The 20,122-nt window shown below is 38.7% G+C and overlaps 3 protein-coding genes across 3 annotated transcripts; 1 reads left to right on the top strand and 2 right to left on the bottom strand.

Moving 5' to 3' along the window:
* The first annotated feature begins 4,543 nt into the window (after positions 1-4,543).
* LOC131307461 (uncharacterized) lies at positions 4,544-7,979 on the top strand. The gene is made up of 6 exons (XM_058333964.1): positions 4,544-4,737; positions 5,256-5,492; positions 5,596-5,769; positions 5,879-5,985; positions 6,765-7,075; positions 7,164-7,979. Exons 1-6 carry the CDS (start codon positions 4,648-4,650, stop codon positions 7,772-7,774), a joined length of 1,530 nt encoding a protein of 509 aa, XP_058189947.1. The 5' UTR covers positions 4,544-4,647; the 3' UTR covers positions 7,775-7,979.
* Positions 7,980-9,317: 1,338 nt separating this feature from the next.
* Positions 9,318-13,426, bottom strand: LOC131307465 (uncharacterized). The gene is made up of 3 exons (XM_058333968.1): positions 13,092-13,426; positions 10,711-10,826; positions 9,318-10,103 (listed from the first exon to the last, which is right to left on the bottom strand). Exons 1-3 carry the CDS (start codon positions 13,197-13,199, stop codon positions 9,740-9,742), a joined length of 588 nt encoding a protein of 195 aa, XP_058189951.1. The 5' UTR covers positions 13,200-13,426; the 3' UTR covers positions 9,318-9,739.
* Positions 13,427-14,552: 1,126 nt separating this feature from the next.
* LOC131307462 (peptide chain release factor PrfB2, chloroplastic) lies at positions 14,553-19,785 on the bottom strand. Its single transcript, XM_058333965.1, has 7 exons — positions 19,249-19,785; positions 18,117-18,329; positions 17,293-17,394; positions 16,904-17,041; positions 15,370-15,674; positions 15,073-15,226; positions 14,553-14,982 (listed from the first exon to the last, which is right to left on the bottom strand). The coding sequence occupies exons 1-7, from the start codon at positions 19,675-19,677 to the stop codon at positions 14,848-14,850; spliced, it is 1,476 nt and encodes a 491-aa protein (XP_058189948.1). The 5' UTR covers positions 19,678-19,785; the 3' UTR covers positions 14,553-14,847.
* Between the last annotated feature and the right edge of the window lie 337 nt (positions 19,786-20,122).

Raw genomic sequence — 20,122 nt, 5'->3', positions numbered from 1 at the left:
ATTCGTACAGTGGGTTTGCAACTGGTTAGTCTATTATGGTAATTGTATATGAAATCGGTTGCTGTTTAGTTTTAATCTACATGCTTGACTTGTAATGTAAGCTTAGCGTGTGGAATTTGCTTTTGGAACACGATACTGGATAGATGATGATGTGCGTATAGGTACTTGCTACGTGTTAAATAGATGATCGATAGGAAGTGTTTGAATGGGGTGACCCAAAGCTCGTAGTTAGATGTAACGTTACGTGATGCTTGAAATCTCTAATCTTAACTCCTTATTTTGTTATACCTTATGATTTGATGATTTTTTTTGCATGCCTTTCACTTTATAGATTATGGTCTTATTGAGATTTTCAATAGCCTAATTAATCCTTCGTGAGATATTGAATAAGTAAGACTACATGGATGTTGTGGACATATGCCGAACATGAATTGAATTCTTTACTTGGAGCGCCGCGTAAATATAGTGAAATGTGTGGAGTGGTGGGTCTTGGTTTAGAAAGTTGTTACACTTACGGATGTACATATTTTGAACTCAAAAATTTTCGGAAAGGGATAATGCTTGGTGAAAATTGAATCTTTGCATAGTTCATTTTCAAAATTATAACGGTATAGATCATTTTCAAAAATGATAACGGTATAGACTTGGAGTCGGCTACATCATAGTCCATTTCCATGTTGACAAAATTGTCATTATTTTCAAATGACCAAGTGAGCTGTTCGTAATTAATTGTTGATAATGTCGTTCCGAAATGAACATTTCCTTTCAAATTCTATAGAATTTTGTCACACATGGGCATGTTTCAATGGTTTGGCAACTACTTGAACAAGAGTTTTCAAGGAGGGGGCAAAATTTTCATCAAAACTAACACTTCACCATGGCTTTGGAAAATATAAGTTGGAAATTCATGATCATTGTTTAGTTTAGACTTCATCGTGTTGGACACTTTAACAACTACTCGGCATTTGTCTTTTGAGGGAATTTGTCTTGAATTAGTATTAAGAACTATTAGAGTTCTACTTGTGCGAGTCTTAATAATTTGAGTAAGTCGGGGAGTAAAGAAATGAGGTGAAAGGAGAAATGTATGAAAGTTGATTTCCCTGTAAGCGTGCGCGAAGAATCTAGTAAATCTTGGGATGGATGAGTTAATCTTAGAACTTTTCGATTACGTATTGCTTGACAAGGTTGTTGAATTACAACGTTATGAAATTCTCTTTTGTGTTTGGACGCGGTCCACGGAACCAGAATTGGTTAGTCGGAAGTAATGAGAATGGATATGGTTTGTGAGACTGGAATTAGATGGTAACATGACTATGATTTGTATGAATACGACAACTTCGTGATTTGACGTGTATGAACATCGGAACTTGGCAATTGTTTAGTAAAAAGCTAAGCTAGTTAGTTGTGGCATTATAGAGTTTTCTACTTTTCTTGCATTTTGGACACGGAAGTGGCGGATACGAAGCGTTGTGTGATGAACACGGCCCTTAGGACAAGAAATCCATTGATGGTGTGCTTTCATTTATTCTATGCAAATTTCGGGACGAAATTTCTTTAAGGAGGGTAGGATGTAGAGACCCGTATTTTCAACAAAAAAAAAAAATCGTTTAAAGGTTTATTAATGTTAGACTGTCGAGTAAATGTGAAATTTGTTGAATTTATTTGATTTGGGGTCAATGTGATAGGATTAAAAATGGAGGGAGTGCAAGTGTGGTTGGTGTGTGTGTCCTAGTATATATATGTGTGTGTGTGAGGGTGTAGAGGAAAAAAAAATCCCCAACTCTCTTTCTCTCCTCCCGATCTCTCTCTCTCGGCTTCTCTCGTTCTCTCTCTCTCTCACACTCGAACACCCCAAAATACCTCGAACCCACCTCAATCCGCCGCAAAGTTCTCGCATTCAAGTGTTATAGAGCTTGGAAATTCGTGGGTTTGAGCTCGGAGAAGAGTATTCGGATGATTCGGAGTTTTCGGAGCTAGGGCTTGCTTGGTTGGGCTTGGATTTCGTTCTTCGACTTCGAGGTAGGGATTTCTCACAACTATTATATGTTTATGTGTTGATTTGGTGTTTGAATCGCACCCTAGATCATTGGTTTTGTTGTTGGAATTGTTCTGGTGAAATCTGAAAATCGTGCACTGAAAACCCAAGTCCTACCGGTAGGAGTTTTGGCCCTACCGGTAGAAACGCTGTCCAGTAGAGTCATTTTCGTGAAATTGTGGTCTCCTACCGGTAGGAAAATGTGTCCTACCGGTAGGAAATGAAAAATTCAGCATTTTGGCAAAACTTCGGAAGGGCATAACTTTTTCATCCGAACTTCGTTTTGGGTAAATTTTATACCGAAATTCATGTGCCGGAAGTCTACTTTCCAATGGTGGTGGTCTCACATCCAAATTCTTAATCAATAAGATTTGGTAGCCAAAATAAGATAGATATGTTCGTAGATGTTGGAAAATCCTTTTCCTTAGAATCGTTTGGGTGAGACATGGATATTCTTAGGTTCTCCTAAGTACTTAATTGAGTGGTTTGACGAGGCTAGTGGTATACTAGGCTTTATGGTGGTCGTTGGGTTCCGTATGAGTCTTATGACACCGAAACGAGGGTTTAGAGAATATAAGGAATATAGGTGGGCGAAGGTTATATGTGTTGACATACGATGTGAAAAACGAACACGTAGAACACTCTTTTGAGTTAAACAACGCTAGGCGTGGACACGCGAGACATTTCTTTGTGTTTGATATGTGGTATACCTCTTGCGTAACTTATACGATTTTACGAGTTGCAAGGTGAAAATCTATGAATCGTTGTGAGAGAATATCCTTTGATATGTGAATGCTTATATGAAGAATGAATGGTGTAATGATTATGAGTTGAATGAAGTCGGATTATCCTTATTACTATTACAACTACTACCTCTTGTGAATAAGTCTTCGTTGTGAAATCATTATATGTGATTGAGATGAATGGTTGAGTGGTGAGGTGTGTTGGAGGAATTGTGGTACGGTGACTTATGCTACGTGATGTGATTTAGTTCCTTTAGTGAGGAAGGTATTTGTAGGGAGTAGCGGGACTCCATGAATAGCCCGGAAGGAGCACTTGTTTACGCCATGTGATGTGGGATTGCAAAGGTGATATATATATGAGTAAACGTAAGGGTTTATTTGATGAATATACGAGAGAAGTGATTGGTTGCTGAGACAACACCATAGAGTCATGTATCAACAGGTCTTTCTCTTTAAACATGTGACGTTATGACTAAAGCGAAGTCGAGGAGCGGATAGAGTATTCGGAATAGGGTGTTATGGTTAGCCTATAGTCTTGATGTATAGTCACGGAACTTCATTTATGTCGTCGATATTGGGACAATCACTAATCATGTTTTGTTTCTACTTTGAGATACCTTACCTTGTCCCCGTTATTCATTCTACCTGTCATCCCATTTGCATATAATGGTTGTGTAGATTTCTCTGCTGGGCTAGTGTAGCTCAACCTATCATTTTTCAGGTATGAACCCGGAGCAGTAACATAGAGCGAAGTGCATGCATTCAAGTGATATTCTCGAAAGAGGTGGTAAAAGAGACCTATGGACATTTTGATAAAATGCATTTTTTTGGGAATGTAATGGAACCTATTTTTTTTTATGATGTAATATATTCAAACTCTTGGAGTTGGATCTGTAATTTAATGATTAGGACATGGTGAAATCTTTTGGTGTATTATGTAAGATATCGTGAGGAGTTTTATTTACAAAAAAAACTATCTTTATTTATGTTAAAAATCGAGGGCATGACAATCTGACCATTCATCTTGAAATTAATGGCTCGGATTTATTCCGAGCTTTTACAAATCCGAGCCGTCCATTGTTTGGATTAAAATCCTAGCCATCCATTGCCGAGATGAACGACCGAATTGACCGCACTACACGTGTAGGGGGTGCACTACAGCACCCCGGATCCCAAGTTTCAACACCCATAAATCTCGAATTTTTGTTTGCTACAAACACTTTCATTACCATTTACCACCCATAAATAACAAAAAACAAATAAAAAAAATTAAACCTCGTATTTCAAAATGGCTAATACACATAATAAGAGACTAATCAGATAGAAAAAAGTAGTAAGACTATCTTCCCTAAACACCAAATCTAGCACAAAATCATAGACCTAGTATTTCCCTCATCCTCACAACTTGATCACAACACCCCAAAATTTGTTTTTTATATTTTGCCGCCAAATTCCAGAGACCCACCATCCCTCTCCCTCAGGCCTCAACAATAAATAAACAACTTTTTTTTTCTATTATTTTAAACAAAAAATCCCGAAAAAACCGCTCCTGCCTCCACGTGGATCCGTGACATCACAGAGAACCCCTAGTCAAAAAGACTTCTTTTTGAACCACACTTGTATCCCATTGGTCTTCTTCTCCAATTTTCTCTCTCTCCACTCCAGGTCCCCCTGAGTAGGGTAGGAGTACATAATTTCTTATTTTAATTCAAGTTGGGTAATTCATAGCTATATATATTGCCTACCTAGAAAAATTCAGATCAGAACCGGACTAGGGTTTTTCTGTGTGTTTTTTTTTTTTCTTTCACTCAATGAAGTAGTGTCATGTAAGTAGTATAGAGCAGAGCCTATCGCAGAGCCTTTATCACCATGGCAGATGAGCTTCAGAGCAATATTTTTTCTGGGTTTCAGGGCTCTGATTTGAAGAGAATCAAGCTTTCCCTCGACTCCAATCAACAGGTTTTTTTTCTCTTTCTTTTTTTCTTGTTTGTTTGATTTGTTCCAAGAATTGAACTTTGGTCTCTGTTTTTGTACATACTCACGTATGTGCGCCCGCGCGCATGTATAACTACATGCAAGTTATCGGTATCGTAATTCGTACGTATATTTCGGGGTTTAGAAGCTTCGCATTGCGGTTTCAGGCATTGCAAGAACCTCTCTGTTCTCGGATTTCTTCCACAATTGGGCACTCTGTTCTTTGGGTGTCCTTGAAAATTGTATCTTATTTAATTTTGCATGACTGGGTTTAGGTGTTCTGCGTGTTTTAGTTTTTCCTGATTTGTTTTGGTTTTGGGCAATTTGTGGTTCAATCTGATTATATTTAAGTTTTAACAGCTTGATGTGGTTTCTGTGACTCTGTCATTTAACTTCCACCCATTGCAGAGCATTTTTATTTATTTTTTTTTTCTATTTTATGAAAGGAGCATGAATACCTGCCAATAATACTTCTTTTTCTTTTCTTTTCTTTTTTTTCATAGGGAGGGAATCTCAACTCTTCTGGCGAATCAAGTCCTCTTGGTTTGAGACTAAGCAAGACACCATCTTTTGTCAATTTGGTAGAGTTGAAGTTAACCCAAGCAAGGACTTCACCTGATCAGACTCATAATGCCGCATCGGCATGCAACACTTCTCGAGCAAGAAAGGATGATTTTGAGACTGAGAAATTGAAGGCCTCGAATTTCCCAGCATTACTGCTTAAAATCGGCTCTTGGGAGGTAAAAAAAAAAAAACTGAAACCGTTTTTTTAGGCAAAGAAAAGTGAGGTACCCGGATATAAGAACGTGCAAATTTGATGAGTTGGATGAATTTTTTTTGCAGAGAATATCTAGGCACGAAGGCGACTTGGTTGCGAAATGTTACTATGCCAAGAAAAAAATTGTGTGGGAAGTATTGGATGGCGCTTTGAAGAGTAAGATTGAAGTTCAATGGTCTGATATTGAAGCAATCAGGGCTACTATTGTTGATGACCAACCAGGAATTTTAGAAATCGAGGTTAAATATTTAAACCTTTATTTGACGAATGATCTTTACTTATTTTTTTGACGGCTCAATGAAGAAGATACCATATGGTTGGAAATTTAACTTGGTGAATTTTGTGCAGTTAAACCAACCACCCCAGTTCTTCCGGGAGACTGATCCGCAGCCGCGGAAGCATACGCTTTGGCATCCGGCATCAGACTTCACTGGAGGCCAAGCTCCCATTTTCAGGTAAAGCCTTTTCATTTTGTTTCTATTTCTGATTTGAAAACATAGTTTGTAGTAAGTTTTTTTTTTTTAAATTAGGCCTTAATTGGTCCACATAACACTGATAACAGGTGTCTGATTTTTGTATTTAGTTTACTCAATTTTTGTATTTAGTTAAATCATGGAAGACCATACCAAATAGTTTCATTTTGCTAAGGAAAAAGGTGGAAGAGGGGCTGACTAGCTATAGTAACCTCACGGTACATGGTCATGGGAATTCCAAACCATGACCGACTCCGTGAGCGACCAATCATCCAGAGATTTCTACTGCCCACCAGGGGCTAATGGATCACCTCTTGAACTCAGACCCATGCAAGTGAGCCATGTATCACTAGGCCACGCCACGGTAGTCCACACTTAAATAGTTTCAATAATGAAGTATGCTTTCTAAAACTGAGTTGGGAAGAAGGGAAAAGAAGAAAAAAAAACCCTTTTGAAGATGTTTCTAGTGTTGTCTTGAGTGTTTGGCTATTCTGAGGAAAATAGACCAACCACCAGTGATTGAAAAAAGACACAATCTTGCAGATTAATTGTGAGACCCTGAAATTAACAAAAGGGCAAACCTCCAGTAGCCACATGGTTCGGAATGTTGATCTTCTAAAATCGTTATGTGGAATCAAAATTACTTGCTAAATTGTACTCCAATAAAACTGCAAAATAACCACTCTAAAGTTAAACCCAAATTCTTAGATCTAGAACTCTACATTTTATCATACAGTGCTAACTAACTTCTGTATGTTCAGGAGGCATTATGTCCGATTTCCTCCAGGAACTCTCGACAAACACTACGAGAAGCTTTTGCAATGCGATCATCGTTTGTTAGAGCTCAGTCGCAAATCCTTTCCACAGCTAGGATCGCCCTACTTTTATTCTAACCTCTTTTCTGGAATGGATATCTCTTTTGATAATGGAGCACCCCAATCACAAGTCCCATTTCGCGGCATGCAATATTCTTTCCCACACATACCTTCTCCCTCCCTACTAATTCCTACTCAATGGATTCAGAGTCAAGGACAAGCTGTTGGAATCGTGGACTCCAATTCACCTATGTCAGGTAAGTAAGTAAATTCAGGTTTTTTGAATTCGAGATTTCGGACATAAACATGTTTTGATTTTTGTATTGTGATTTTTTTTATACCCAGTTATGGATTTTCCACAAACATCTGATAACGTTAATAGTTACACATTTGAAAATCCAAGGGCAGCACACTGGGTATCTGAAGGAAACAATGGTGAAAACTTGTTCACGGGGAAAGATCACATTCAAGAAATGCAACCATATATTTCTCCAGCTGCTCATAACGAAGGAGTCTTTTCCTGTCACGTCCCAGCTTACTGGGGAGAAGCCTCTGGGACCTGTGGTTCGAGCAATCTGATACTCAATGACATAGAAAACCATTTGTTAGGTGAATCTCTAATTTCGAACTCTGATGAGGGTAGACACCTCTCTAGGGTGAGGCCTATGTGTTCAGTACTCGAACCACGGGAGGTATCAAACTTCTCGCAAAACATTGGCGCGGATCATGTAGCGTATGGACAAACAACTTATGTTCATGATATGAGGATTAATGAGCGCCTTGACATGGACAGTGCTATCCCTTACGTGCAGCCAATCTGTTGCTTGCCTCCACAAGTTTTTGGCAGGACATCGACGATGAGTCATCTTCCAATAGAGAACAACCCGTACGGATTTTCTAATCCAGCAACTGGAGATTGCGAAGATGTTGATGCTAGCCATAAGGTTTGGCAATGACTGTAATGTGTTGATACTTGTTTTGTTTCATAACATTTTTGTTTTTCATTTGTTTTGTAGATAGGAACTGAAAACAATTTTCTTTTAACTTAGGTGGGAGGTTTTGAATTCAGTTTCTAGTTTATCTTGCTGAGAGATGTTTTTGAAGGCCTCCCTATTGTTACCTAAAAGGTTCAAGTGTGTTTCAACATTTCATATACAAGCATACATACACAGTCTCACTTTACCGATAAGATGTAAACAATGCGAAGGGTTAGAGTGGAATGATGTAACGGTTTGCCTGGATTTACTACCAATCCAAAAATGCTCCAAGTGTGCCTCTAAACGTGCAATTACTTCTAAATGTGCAATTATTTTACTTTTATAGCCATCAACCCCCACAATAAACGACTCGGGAACGACTCGGGTCTTCTTTATCCGACTGTACTTTCTTTTTAGAATCCCTATAAAAAAATATCTATCCCCTTTTCTTGTCTCCACAATGTTTTGGAATTTCTCCGTACAAGTTTACCACATAATTAACGTGGTCTTCTAAAATCTTCTGGAAATTTTCTAAAATCCTCTGGAAATTTCAGACTCGTCACGCTAGTCTTTTGAAACATTTGCGTTCCTCTAACATTCTAGAACCTTTGAGAATATTCGTTCGCCAATATTTTAGACCACTAATCCATACTATATAGTACACTAGCGAGTGGTACACTAGCGAGTGCGCGTGCGCGTGTCTAAAAACAAGTCAAAATATAATATATTCTCAACTTAAATAAAAGCCACTCCACCCAATTGTTATACGAAAATCCTATGTGTACCGACCAATTTTGGACCGAAACCGTACCGACGGCCGCGCCGGCCGTCTCCGGCCACCGGACGGCCGATCCGAGCCGTCCAAAAATTTAAAAAAAAAAAACCGAGGGGCCTCTCGCGGGAATCAACGTCATCCGATGTGTGTAGAGTGCTTGATCTAAACACCCTATTTTTCGTGTATATATGTATACACGAAAAATAGGGTGTTTAGATCAAGCACTCTACACACATCGGATGACGTTGATTCCCGCGAGAGGCCCCTCGGTTTTTTTTTTTTAAATTTTTGGACGGCTCGGATCGGCCGTCCGGTGGCCGGAGACGGCCGCGCGCGGCCGTCGGTACGGTTTTGGTCCAAAAATGGTCGGTACACATAGCAGTACTCATTGTTATAATCTAAATAAACATAGTGTCAATTAAGATTTTGAGACATTTTTCTTATTTTATCATTTCATGCAACATTTAAATGGGAATACATTTTCTTAAAAGCGAGAAGAGAGAGCAGGTAAATTTATTAAAAGAATATTATACGTTGCGGTGTTCCCAGACTACTCAATAATTATTCATAAATAGTAAGCTTACACCAAACAATGGCACAGAGGCTGCAGAAAGACGAAAATTGTTCTAGAGTTCTATCTGCAAATCACAGAACTAGGGTTTTCTTGCTCTAAGCTGTCGTCGCAGGTAAGAAATATTATTCACCTTCCTTGAAGAAATGAAGAAAATAAGAACTAAACTTCATATGTCTGCCAACATTTAACAAGATGTATAATGCCAAACAAATAGAAGTTCTCCATTCTAATCCTAATCTCCACAATCAACCAAACAACTGTGCAAGTCATGAATACACCGAGTGAACACCTACAGAACAACTATCCGATGAACATCTACAAATATTTGATCGATTCGAATTTTGGGTTGCTAACAAGGTTAATCTAATGCAAGTGTAACAATCTAAATAAATGCCAACCTCATAGAAGTTATTGACGCATAGCTATTCCTACACCTAGTTCAAATTGATCCTAGCTCCCTAAGAAAATTGTGTAGTGATTTCTGTGGATCCAACGTAGTATATTAACAAAAGAGAGAGTCCATGAACTTCAGCTACTGATCCGGCGGGTTCAACCAACTCTTAGCTCTATCTGTCGGACTCATGCATGGCTCGGCTTATGTCTTCACACTTGGCTGAGGCACCTTTGTAGAATCATCCGGCACATAAGGTCGTCTGCCAGATCCGCTTGCGACTTCATCTGTTCCATCCTCGGTGTTCGTCTCATCAAGTTTTCTTTTCTTTGATGTTGAGTCCGAATTCTCCTTTCCACTTTCTACCACTTTCCCTTTGCCTTTCTCACTAGCCTTGTCGTTCTTCTTCTCTGATAAGGTTTCGGTATTTGGAGGGAATAATGGAGGCTCCTGGCCACTTAATCGGCAGAATACCCTTTCAACTGTTTCACTTATTTCCTTCCCCAGCCCATTATTGTCCAAAATCAGCTCCCAAACGGATTTAGAGGCTTTCTCAAGCACTGGAGTCCTGCAAGACAACAAGATATGAAAAGAAAGTAAATCAACCTAAGTTTATCCAATTAAAATTTTAAAAAAAAACAGGGATTTTAGGGACAAATTAATGAATCTTTGGTTTCAACATCGTTAGAATGTTGGACCCTCTGCTCCAATGCATAGTCAAGGTGCTCAGTATGCATTCCACCATTGAAGACAACGAAATGTTGTCATCCTGTACCCCAGGATGTGCATGGAAACGAAAGAAGTAGAATTATAGAGAACTGCTGTTTGGTAGAGTAAAATTACACAACTAAAAATCAGTTCACAGGCTTGAAGTACTTCTTATGTTGCTTAGATTTTTCATAGATTTCTTCCCCTTCCGTTTGTTACGTTAGTGAATTTAGGGCTGCTAATCATTCACCTATCCTTTCTAAAAGATAATTTCACGGGAGGCATAAATGCTTGTAGGTCTCAGATGTACAAATCCCATAAAAAGATTAAAACTGCTACATAATACTCAATAACTCGTTCGATTAATATAATTACGTCAGTACTTCCTACATGTATCCCTATCGTGTCCCACACATGCCCTTGTCAGCCGTGCTTCATACCCCTTACTCAAAGGAATCAACACTTACTCAAGTTCATGCCGAAGTGCATCAAATAGCTCCCTTTTTGTCTGCTTTTCTGCCCCCGGAGTGTTAAGAACTTTACTCTGTTCGGCCATTTTAATAGTATTATTCTTCAGCTCTTCCTAACAAATAAAAAGAGAAATATCAGAATACCTAACACATGAAGTTCATTCCAATATCTAGAAAACTCCTTCAGGGAATACAACTTGATCATTCAATCCTCCAATGAGACATTTTGAATCGTTGCCTGGTAAATTGGTAAATTAACAGTGGAAGTCTGCAGGTTGGCCAAGAACACAAGACTACCAATGCATCAGAGCATGGGTAAATATTCATGAAATTCAGATCCTGTTTTTGAAGTTCATTCACGAAATTTAAAATCATATCTCCCGTGTCATCAATACGTCAACTGACTGATAAGTGCCTATCACCATGTATTCATCAACTAATCAACCAAGTTAGCAATAGAGTAGCTGAAATCTTGACGGTACAAGAGTCCACGAATAAGTTAACACCCTGGAAACTACTACTTGGTCAAACTTATATCTTGGAAGCAAATATCATTCTTAGGCCTGAGTAACCTGAGTGACACAAGATAGGACGAGAAAATACAGGTATTTGCACATAGGGAAGTAATTAAAACTGGGTTGCAAAATCAAAATTATGTTTTCATAAGAGGGAAAGAGCCATCAGGTGATAAGATCCACATTTTCCAACGTTCCACTATTTTTACCAACATATAGACTTACTGAAAAAAGCACTAAGCAAGGTTGGCCCTGTTTTTGGCAAGTTGGAACAAACCTATGTACATGGTTTCCTCTTGATACACTCGAGAGTAGGAAGAGTATGGAAACATAATCCTGACATATTTAGTTGGATAATCAACTAGCAAGCATAACTCCTATATAAATATGAGGCATGTAGTACCCAAAGCCACCTTGTAAACACCATTTATTCTAGATAATAAATGATATATGAAGAAATATGACGATTATGGTGTATCCCCGTGCCCTCGAAATGAAAACCAGATGATTTGGACAAATAGACATAAACCCGCTGCACCCGACGCCCAAATCTGGTCTATGAAACATAGGAAAATACTCAGCTTGTGCTGACTAATTTGAGAGGAAATTGGTGAACAATTTCTGCTGTTCGTTAAACAGAATCAGAGAGAAGGGATAAAGGAAGCAAGTGGAGCTCTCCTCTAAGGCCCACTCTTTCTCCTTCACTAATAAATGTATAGAAGAGGGAAGAGAGAGAGAGAGAGAGCTTCTCTCATGTTTCAAAAGCAAAATTAACATTTTTTATGGCTCAAAATTTGTTTACTGGCTCTCAGCAACAAAAGTGCTTCCCTCCCTCTTTCCCTCTGTACTCTTTGATTCCTACGTCACATCCTTCCATTGTACCAAAGCTATGTAAAATTCTCTTTGCTATTTGAAAAGAATTTTTCAAAAAATTCCCCCTAGATTCCTCCTACTTCCAACATTTCTCTCTCTATCTCTCTCCACTTATTCCCCTACTATTTTTCAAAAAACTTTTCAAAACACAAACCAAACACAGCAAATTGCAAACGTGCATGTCACTTCACACAAATTGAAATTGAAAGGCAAATAACCTCATCAGACCATCAAACCACCACCATCACCCTAACCTTATTGTCACAGATATGGCTTTTACAAGCATTTAAAACACCTGTTAGAGCTTCTCCAGCCTTTACCCTTTCCTGAATCAAAATATAATTATTATTTTTTAAGCAAAACTATCTAAATCCACTCAGCTCCTTGACTCGAATTTATGTCAAATTCAGTTTTACTCATTTTGCTTGTAAGATAATCCCTTGTTTTACTCAAGCGTACGTGGCATGTTTGCAAGATAATCCCTTGTTACTCCAACGTGTTATCAGTTATGTAGCACTGGCAATCGAAATTGTATTGGGAACTCCTACTTACCTTATTTTTGACCATGCTCGGTAGTTCTGGTGACATGTTTTAATTGAAAAAAGTCAGTCTTCTATACCACTTTTTGGGAACTCCTGCCTGACATGTAGCATCCACGACTCGAAATTACGTATCTACTTATCATATTTTTGCCCCTGCTCGTTAGTTCCGCATCAGGTCTTTTCGGACATTTTCTAGGGTTAAGGAACATTGCACTTATGATTATGCTTACATTTGAGTATGTATCATATGAAGCTTTTTACTCAAATTTGAGTAGAAATTTTGAGTCAAATTCGAGCCAGGGTTCGCGATGTCGTTATTTCCACAAAAGCGGGATTTGTTTTTCTCCATTAAATAATTGGTTCACCACCAAGTCCTTGCAAATTAGGGTACTGAGCAGAAAAGCAGATAGAAAAGGGCAAATATATTTAAGATGGAGATGATACGTACGTTAGCTTTGAGCTGATTGATAATCTTCAATCTCAAAGCATCGATAGTGCCGTCATTCATCAAAGACTCCAAAACATCTTCCGGAGTGATCACCGAAGAAGACTCCATTCAGGTTACGAAATCTCCCCCGCTCAATACGCGTTCTGGTGTGGCAAAATTACTCTTTCAAATCTGGTGTGTAGAGTATTGCTCGTTACCATGGGGTTCTTCCGGTTTAATTGATGAAGAAATCAGTCGGATTGGTTAGCTCAGCTACGTCGAATTAGGTTTTCGGAGGTCACAGGAGAGAGAGAGAGAGAGAGAGAGAGAGAGAGAGAGAGAGAGCTGGACGGATTGGAGGGTCTGGACAGCTATGCTATTCCATCGTTATTGTTTGGAAATTACCGTTGACCACCTCAAACTATGGATCTATATCATTTTACGCCCTATATTACTACTGTGTATCATTTTACGCCCTTTATAACCATTTTGAATTCTTTGTGAGGAAAAAAAACAACAGATAGTATCCCGAAAGACAACTCTACATATTCATGCACGGGTCAGTTCACCTATGTCGGGGCCCAAGCTAGGATCTCACTGGGTACAATGAGCGTTAAAAGAGTGTGTTAAACTCCTCCAAACGACTATAGCAATTGAACTCAAACACCGAGGGAGGAATTTCAAATACTGACTCTTTTAAAGCTTGTAATACGCTGTGAGATTTTAGCATGGGTCCGAGTATCATGACATAGTCGATGTATGCGTAAGAAGTAAGTTAACCCGAACACTCAACACTCAGAGTTTATGGGGAAAAAATGCTTCTAAGTACTCACTCATTGGACCAGTGAATTGGTGGTATATTTTGTGTTCAATGATAAAGGAAATTATTTGCAATAAGGAAATTTGATGATGTAAAATGAATATTGAAGTTGGAATCTATTTTACAAGGTCGGGTGCGGTTGTAATCTTCATAAACCATTCTCCGAACAGGCCTAATACAGTACATGAAAGAAAAACATAAAACCATCCATGAAACACTAGACGGTCCAGATTCACTTTCAGTATTGTTTCATGGATAGTTTCATATTTTACTTTCATGTATCCTATCTTTTCTATTCTCGGAATTTACTTTCTGAAAACACAATGATAAAAAAATTAAATAAATTTGGTTCTGTTGACAGTTGTCTCTTTCCATAAGACTGTAGAAGGCTCCTGAACCTACAGCCTACAGGAAAAGATTCAGTTGTAGCTAAACTATTTACTAACTGATTTGCACAATGTAAGAACATTTACAGATGGGAAACTAGGATCTCATACCTCAGTCTCAGACCCATATCCGGATCATAGGATCAATGAAATAGTCGCACAAACATCCAAAGAATGCTGCTTCAAACACAGATGTCCGGTATCCGAAGGCATCCAACGCACGTGAGAACCACGGTCTATGTGCAAAATATTTTCAAATAAAGAATGAAGCAGATGGAAACCAAAGTAGATTGACTCGTCCATAATAACTAATAAAAATGCATAGTTTCCAATACTAAATGCGTTCAAAAAATACAAACGGGGTTATCACTGAGGAAGTTTAAAATAATAAATAAAATAAAAAAAAAAACACCTCATGCTCCCAGCTCCCACTTGTGGTAAATAGATACAAATGCTGTAAATTGCAATCGAAGAAGAGATTATGTCGATAGTGGCACTAAACTAATCCATATCTCCCGTGCTTAGAAGGAAAGGCACCACAAAATCACCCGTTAGATTCCCAAAGCCCATCTTAAGAGTAGTCTTCATCTTTATCCAAGGCTGATGATAGAAAGCTCAAGATAAAGTTATCGATTTCACCTTCAAGAACTGAATCGGGGTCTGAAACTTCATAGTTAGTTCGAAGATCTTTGACCATCCGGTAAGGCTGCAAAGAGATATGAAGGCAATAGATAAGGTTGTTTTATGGTCCATTGTTAGCAATTAAGGAACTAAATTTTGTGTTGTGTCTGCTTACATGGAGGACGTAAGTGCGAATTTGGTTGCCCCAACTGATTTCGGTGAGAGATTGCGTATGTTGCGCATTCATCTGGGCCTGGCGAGCCATCTCAAGCTGGTCTAAGCGTGCTTGAAGAACAGTCATTGCAGAAGCCTTGTTTTGATGTTGTGACCTGTTTTTGCACATAAAAAGATAGAGTTGTTAAGGAAGACAACTTCTAGGCTTCATTTGGATAGATTTCAAAGAAGGGATTTCACATCACCACCAAATTATATTGCATATGTTGCGCATTCATCTAGACCTGGCGAGCTTTACCTTTCATTTTGACAAGAGGCAGTGACTCCTGTAGGAATGTGGGTTATCCTAACCGCACTCTCTGTTGTGTTAACATGCTGGCCACCAGCTCCCCCAGCTCGAAATCTCTCGATTTTGAGATCAGACTCATTAATTTGGACACGGGTTGATGTATCACCCAAGATCGGTATTACGGCCACTGCTGCAAATGAAGTATGTCGGCGCTTAGCACTATCGAATGGTGAACAACGAACCAATCGGTGGACTCCTACTTCTGCTTTGGCATAACCGTACACATATTCACCATCAACTTTGATTGTTGCCCGCTGAAGAAAGATTCATTCAATGTCAACAAAGTAGATGAATAATTGAGTAGAGATGATGAACATAAAAAGGAATGAAGTTCAAGCTTCAAGTGCAGAAAGCATATGTAGAGAGCTCGTGACACACAAAAACAGAGAAGTATGTTTTTGCTTCTAGATTCTTATATGAAAGCCTTTGGTAGGTCATCAGTACTCTTATTGGCAAATATGCAAGCGCAAATTGATTCATGTGAATGTGCGCCCCAATTGACTGCTCAGCATAACTATTGATCAAGTTTGAAGTCAAAATTGATCCTAATATCTCACTGAATCATGGTTGGTTCAGATTTATTTATGGTCTCTTATGTTTTACTAGTAGAGCATTTGGGTAAATCAAGAAATCCATGACAGAGAGGTATCTAATCGATCTTTATTTATGACCTTAGTAGGCTGATGTGAGCTAATTAGTCGAAGATTGGAAGTTTCCAATATCAAGTCCAAGTCCCTAATAGAATCAGGTTACCTCAGTCCTATAGAGACTAACTATAAGCAATCCGAGTAAAGACCCTAGAGAAACACTTTGAAGAAAACAGAAAATTTCTAAATACAGGATTGTAAAATACTATTATTGAAAACAATGATTCCCAAAAAAAACAGCTCTGGTGGTTGGTTTTCTCTACTGAAATGTTCTACACCTTTTGAAGTCTAGGAAAAGCAAAAATAAAAGCTCATTGACCATTTCTTACCAAATACTAATCAAAATTTGTAAGACCCCTGACCTCACTCTTCAACCATAATTACATCAGTCTAAAGAACACAAATTAGCACCTTATTACAGTTCGTTGATTCTGTTCACTGCAAAAATGCAAATGAAAATTTGTCTTCTTTGTTAGTCCTAAGCTCTCTCTCGCTCACATTGATAGAATAGCCACCTTCAGAAGGATGTTAAGAACATTGTACAGCCCATGTAAACATCACACTACAGCAATATACAGCCTCACGTACAAAACTTGATTTCCATGTTTCCATTAACCTTGAGAAACATAAACATAGTAATACCAAAAGTACAGTGTCCGGAATGAGTATTGGCATGAGAGCTGGTAGGTAAGTGTTTGCAGTTGCATGCCTAGCAGTTTTCTCGTCTTTAACAGGATTTTTGATGTCTTGTATCCAAATTTAGTACTTAGAACGAATACTAATCTTTCATACAACATAATTTTAGCAAATGAGCAAACGATGGAAAGAAAGTGAACCTTGATTCCGGCTATCTCACCAGGCATCTCATCAACTACGGTCACTCCGTATCCATGACGGTGAGCCCACATTTTATACATTTTCATGACCATTGATGCCCAATCCATGCTCTCAGTACCTCCAGCACCAGCTTGAACCTATATTTGGTACAAAATAAGGTTAGTGTTATGAGTCTTACGACTGGAGTTAAAGACCAAAATGCAGACTTCAATCTCCTCTGCTTTACAGTTTAAAATCATCATGTTCGTGATAACAAAGGATAGGATGTTGACAAATAGTGGAGCAATTGCACACCACTCACTGAATTCTATCTCAAAGGAAACAGGTAAAATTTTGCAAGGATAACAAATATCCATTGAATGGCAGCCAGAACAGCAGAAAAAGTGACCTCTATAAAACAAGAGCAGGAATCATGCTCTCCAGACAACATTGCCTCGAGCTCTTTCTCTTTTGCATTTCTTCTCATCTCCAGTAAAGCTTTCACTGATTCCTAAAAAAAGAAAGTTCACAGGATGTTTCATAACATTAATAATCTTACACCCAACAAAAAGGATACATCAAGTAGAAAAGAGAAAGTGAAACCTACTGAATAGTGGATATGTTGCTGGTATCGTGGCTTGTGTATCATGTATGAATCTCCCCTATGGAATATGTGGGGGGCTACATTCAAAGACAAGCATGTTGCAACACTTACAGCTCTGATTGGCAGTCACCCTTTTCTGCCCTCAACCATAGACTCATAGTATAAACATCCAATTATTTTGCTACATCTCATCAGTTAGCAAGCTCCTACTTATAGTGCCCAATGTGGGAAAATGAATTTGCTTCTTACAGCAGCTCTGAGGTGAGGATTCGGTGGTGGTCTCCAAAAATTTTGCTGCTGACATCAACTGTGTATCTCAAAAACTTTCCACATTGTAGCACATAAAAAAACCAAACTTATTCATCTTCACAACAACAACTTGCCACCATTGGTGTTAACCCAAATTTCCATACTAATGCTTTTTCGACATGAATTCAGAATATGATTGACTACATATATAATTGCCTATGCCAAGTGCGAACGAATCTGAATGGTTACCTACTGTGAAATAAATTATGCCATAAGTGTCTCTAACAAAATTAGATTAAAAAATCACAATTGTCCCAAAATAGACCAAAACAGCAACAAAGCATGAAACGCTAAATACATGCCTAGAATTGAGGGCCCACCGATTGCAAATCTGCATCATCCTCTTCACGCGCAAGCTTAATCATGTCAATATGTTCAAGCAATTCCTGCTCAAAGGCCTTGACCTCTTTCATCCTGCTCATCAATGAACCATGCTCCCGGCTTATCTTCCCGGCGCGAACAGGATCATCCCAAAGGTCCGGCTTGTCTAATTGTACTGATAGCACCTCTAATCTGACTATCAAACTCTTCCACTGTAAGCATCAAACAACCAAAATTTTCTCAAACTCCTATTAATATAGGGTAAACGCAACCACATAATCACAACTAGTTCCTGGATTTTCATCACAAAAGCACCCCAATTTCATTGCAGAGGAACATGAACGACTCCATTTCACTGTAAGCATTCAACAATGAAATTTCACCAAGGTTTGTTAAATATAGGCTTAACACAACTACAGAATCAAAATCAAAATCAAAAGAAGAGCAATGTCTTCGCATGGTGTAGGAAATTGATCAAACTGCAACAAAAATCTTTATCGGAAAATCATCTTTCTGCTTAAATAGGACATAAAAATCCAAGATAAGCTGAAAAGAGCAGTATAAATGATTGCATTCTATAGAATTACAAATCCTCAAACAATGGCTTCTATAAAGGCATAATTTGTTCCATTTAGAAAGGAGAAAGTCACACACAAGCCTCAAGTCTAAACAAAAAAGCAGAAGCTGATCGCATCATGCAGCATTACCAACTAAATCCATTTCAACTAAGACTGAATCCAAAGTGAGGCGTCACTGAGAGGTCTATGGGCCTGTTTAACTGACCAAAATAGACAAGACTCAATTACAATCCGCGATGACAGCATTTTTAGCATTTGAATTCAACAATTATTGAATAGATTACATCCCCGCTAGATACAATTAAATATGAAATATTCATCTATGTGATATTACCAATGCTCTCACTAATAAGCCATTGAGGTGACCAATGAATCACAGCCTAAGTTTTTCCATAACTCATGTTTTCGGGCCAGCTTACGCACATCCCACCATCCACAGAGGGAGCTCAATTAAAGCCACAGAGCGAAGCCCCGTGCGTACTGGCCTCAAAGGAGTTCGAAGCTTGGCCTAAGTTGACGTGCACTTGTATAGACATGTAAACTAATGTAATACCTGCAAGCGTCTCTTGATTACATGAATCGACTGAGCAATTGCAGAGGCATGGCTCTTCCAGTCATTCTCGCTCTCATCAAGTATCGTCCACTGGTTAGAAATAATGCCTTCAACCGTGAGCCCATCGGAGGTGGATGGTTCAACGGCGGGCTGAGACCCGAATAAGCGAAAAAAAGACGAATTGACGAGACCCGAACGGGACCCAGATGGGAATTTCGAGGTTCCAACCGAAACCGACGAGGACCCAGTAACGTTCGCAGTCGGGAAATGATACCCAGAACCGAGAATTTCGAGTCTTTGATTCGAAGGTGAGAGATGGTGGGACTGAGGAGGAGAAGAGAGAGAGGAGAAGAGACAGGTCAAGAAGTGGTTTCTGAGGCTAGGGTTTTGCGAGAGAAGTGATGATCTTCTCAGTATGGAAGATGACATTTTTTCAGCGAGAGAGAAGGGGTGGGACAGGGTTTAATGGAGGTCGATGGGTTAACTAACGATGGGAATGCGCTCAGTGGCAGCTAAAACGACGACGCTTAATGGGTTCAGATACGGTGGTAGTTATGTTTTGGACCTTTTGTAATTGATTTTGGAAAATGATTTTCATACCCCATTTTTTTATTATGACACTCATTTTTTTTTGTCTTTTAGCATAAAAAAATGCACACAAAAATCTCATAAAGTATCATAATAAAAAAGTTGAGTTTGATTTTTACACCCTTTTTTTATACTCCACCACTTTCTTTCATTAAACTAACAAGAGAACCAAGTATATGGCTTTCTCGAAAAGAGAAAAAAAAAAACCAAGAGAACCAAGTACTATATTATGTTGGGCCCTTAGGTCATCCACAGTAGTATAATTAAAAAAGGTTAATCAAAAGTT

Source organism: Rhododendron vialii, chromosome 11a, assembly GCF_030253575.1.
Source record: "Rhododendron vialii isolate Sample 1 chromosome 11a, ASM3025357v1".
Classification (NCBI taxonomy): domain Eukaryota; kingdom Viridiplantae; phylum Streptophyta; class Magnoliopsida; order Ericales; family Ericaceae; genus Rhododendron; species Rhododendron vialii.
This window is presented reverse-complemented; position numbering and strand designations above follow the sequence as displayed.

What these genes read in the sequence shown, in the direction of transcription:
- LOC131307461 (XM_058333964.1), top strand. Translation starts at nt 4,648, where the DNA reads ATGGCAGATGAGCTTCAGAGCAATATTTTTTCTGGGTTTCAGGGCTCT. An exon ending in CCCTCGACTCCAATCAACAG is followed by an intron (nt 4,738 to 5,255) that starts GTTTTTTTTCTC and finishes TTTTTTTCATAG; the next exon opens with GGAGGGAATCTCAACTCTTC. An exon ending in CAGGAATTTTAGAAATCGAG is followed by an intron (nt 5,770 to 5,878) that starts GTTAAATATTTA and finishes AATTTTGTGCAG; the next exon opens with TTAAACCAACCACCCCAGTT.
- LOC131307465 (XM_058333968.1), bottom strand. Translation starts at nt 13,199, where the DNA reads ATGGAGTCTTCTTCGGTGATCACTCCGGAAGATGTTTTGGAGTCTTTG. An exon ending in TCAATCAGCTCAAAGCTAAC is followed by an intron (nt 10,827 to 13,091) that starts GTACGTATCATC and finishes TTTATTTGTTAG; the next exon opens with GAAGAGCTGAAGAATAATAC. An exon ending in GCACTTCGGCATGAACTTGA is followed by an intron (nt 10,104 to 10,710) that starts GTAAGTGTTGAT and finishes GTTGTCTTGCAG; the next exon opens with GACTCCAGTGCTTGAGAAAG.
- LOC131307462 (XM_058333965.1), bottom strand. Translation starts at nt 19,677, where the DNA reads ATGTCATCTTCCATACTGAGAAGATCATCACTTCTCTCGCAAAACCCT. An exon ending in ATGATGCAGATTTGCAATCG is followed by an intron (nt 17,395 to 18,116) that starts GTGGGCCCTCAA and finishes TTCTTTTTTTAG; the next exon opens with GAATCAGTGAAAGCTTTACT. An exon ending in TTCGCACTTACGTCCTCCAT is followed by an intron (nt 14,983 to 15,072) that starts GTAAGCAGACAC and finishes ATCTCTTTGCAG; the next exon opens with CCTTACCGGATGGTCAAAGA.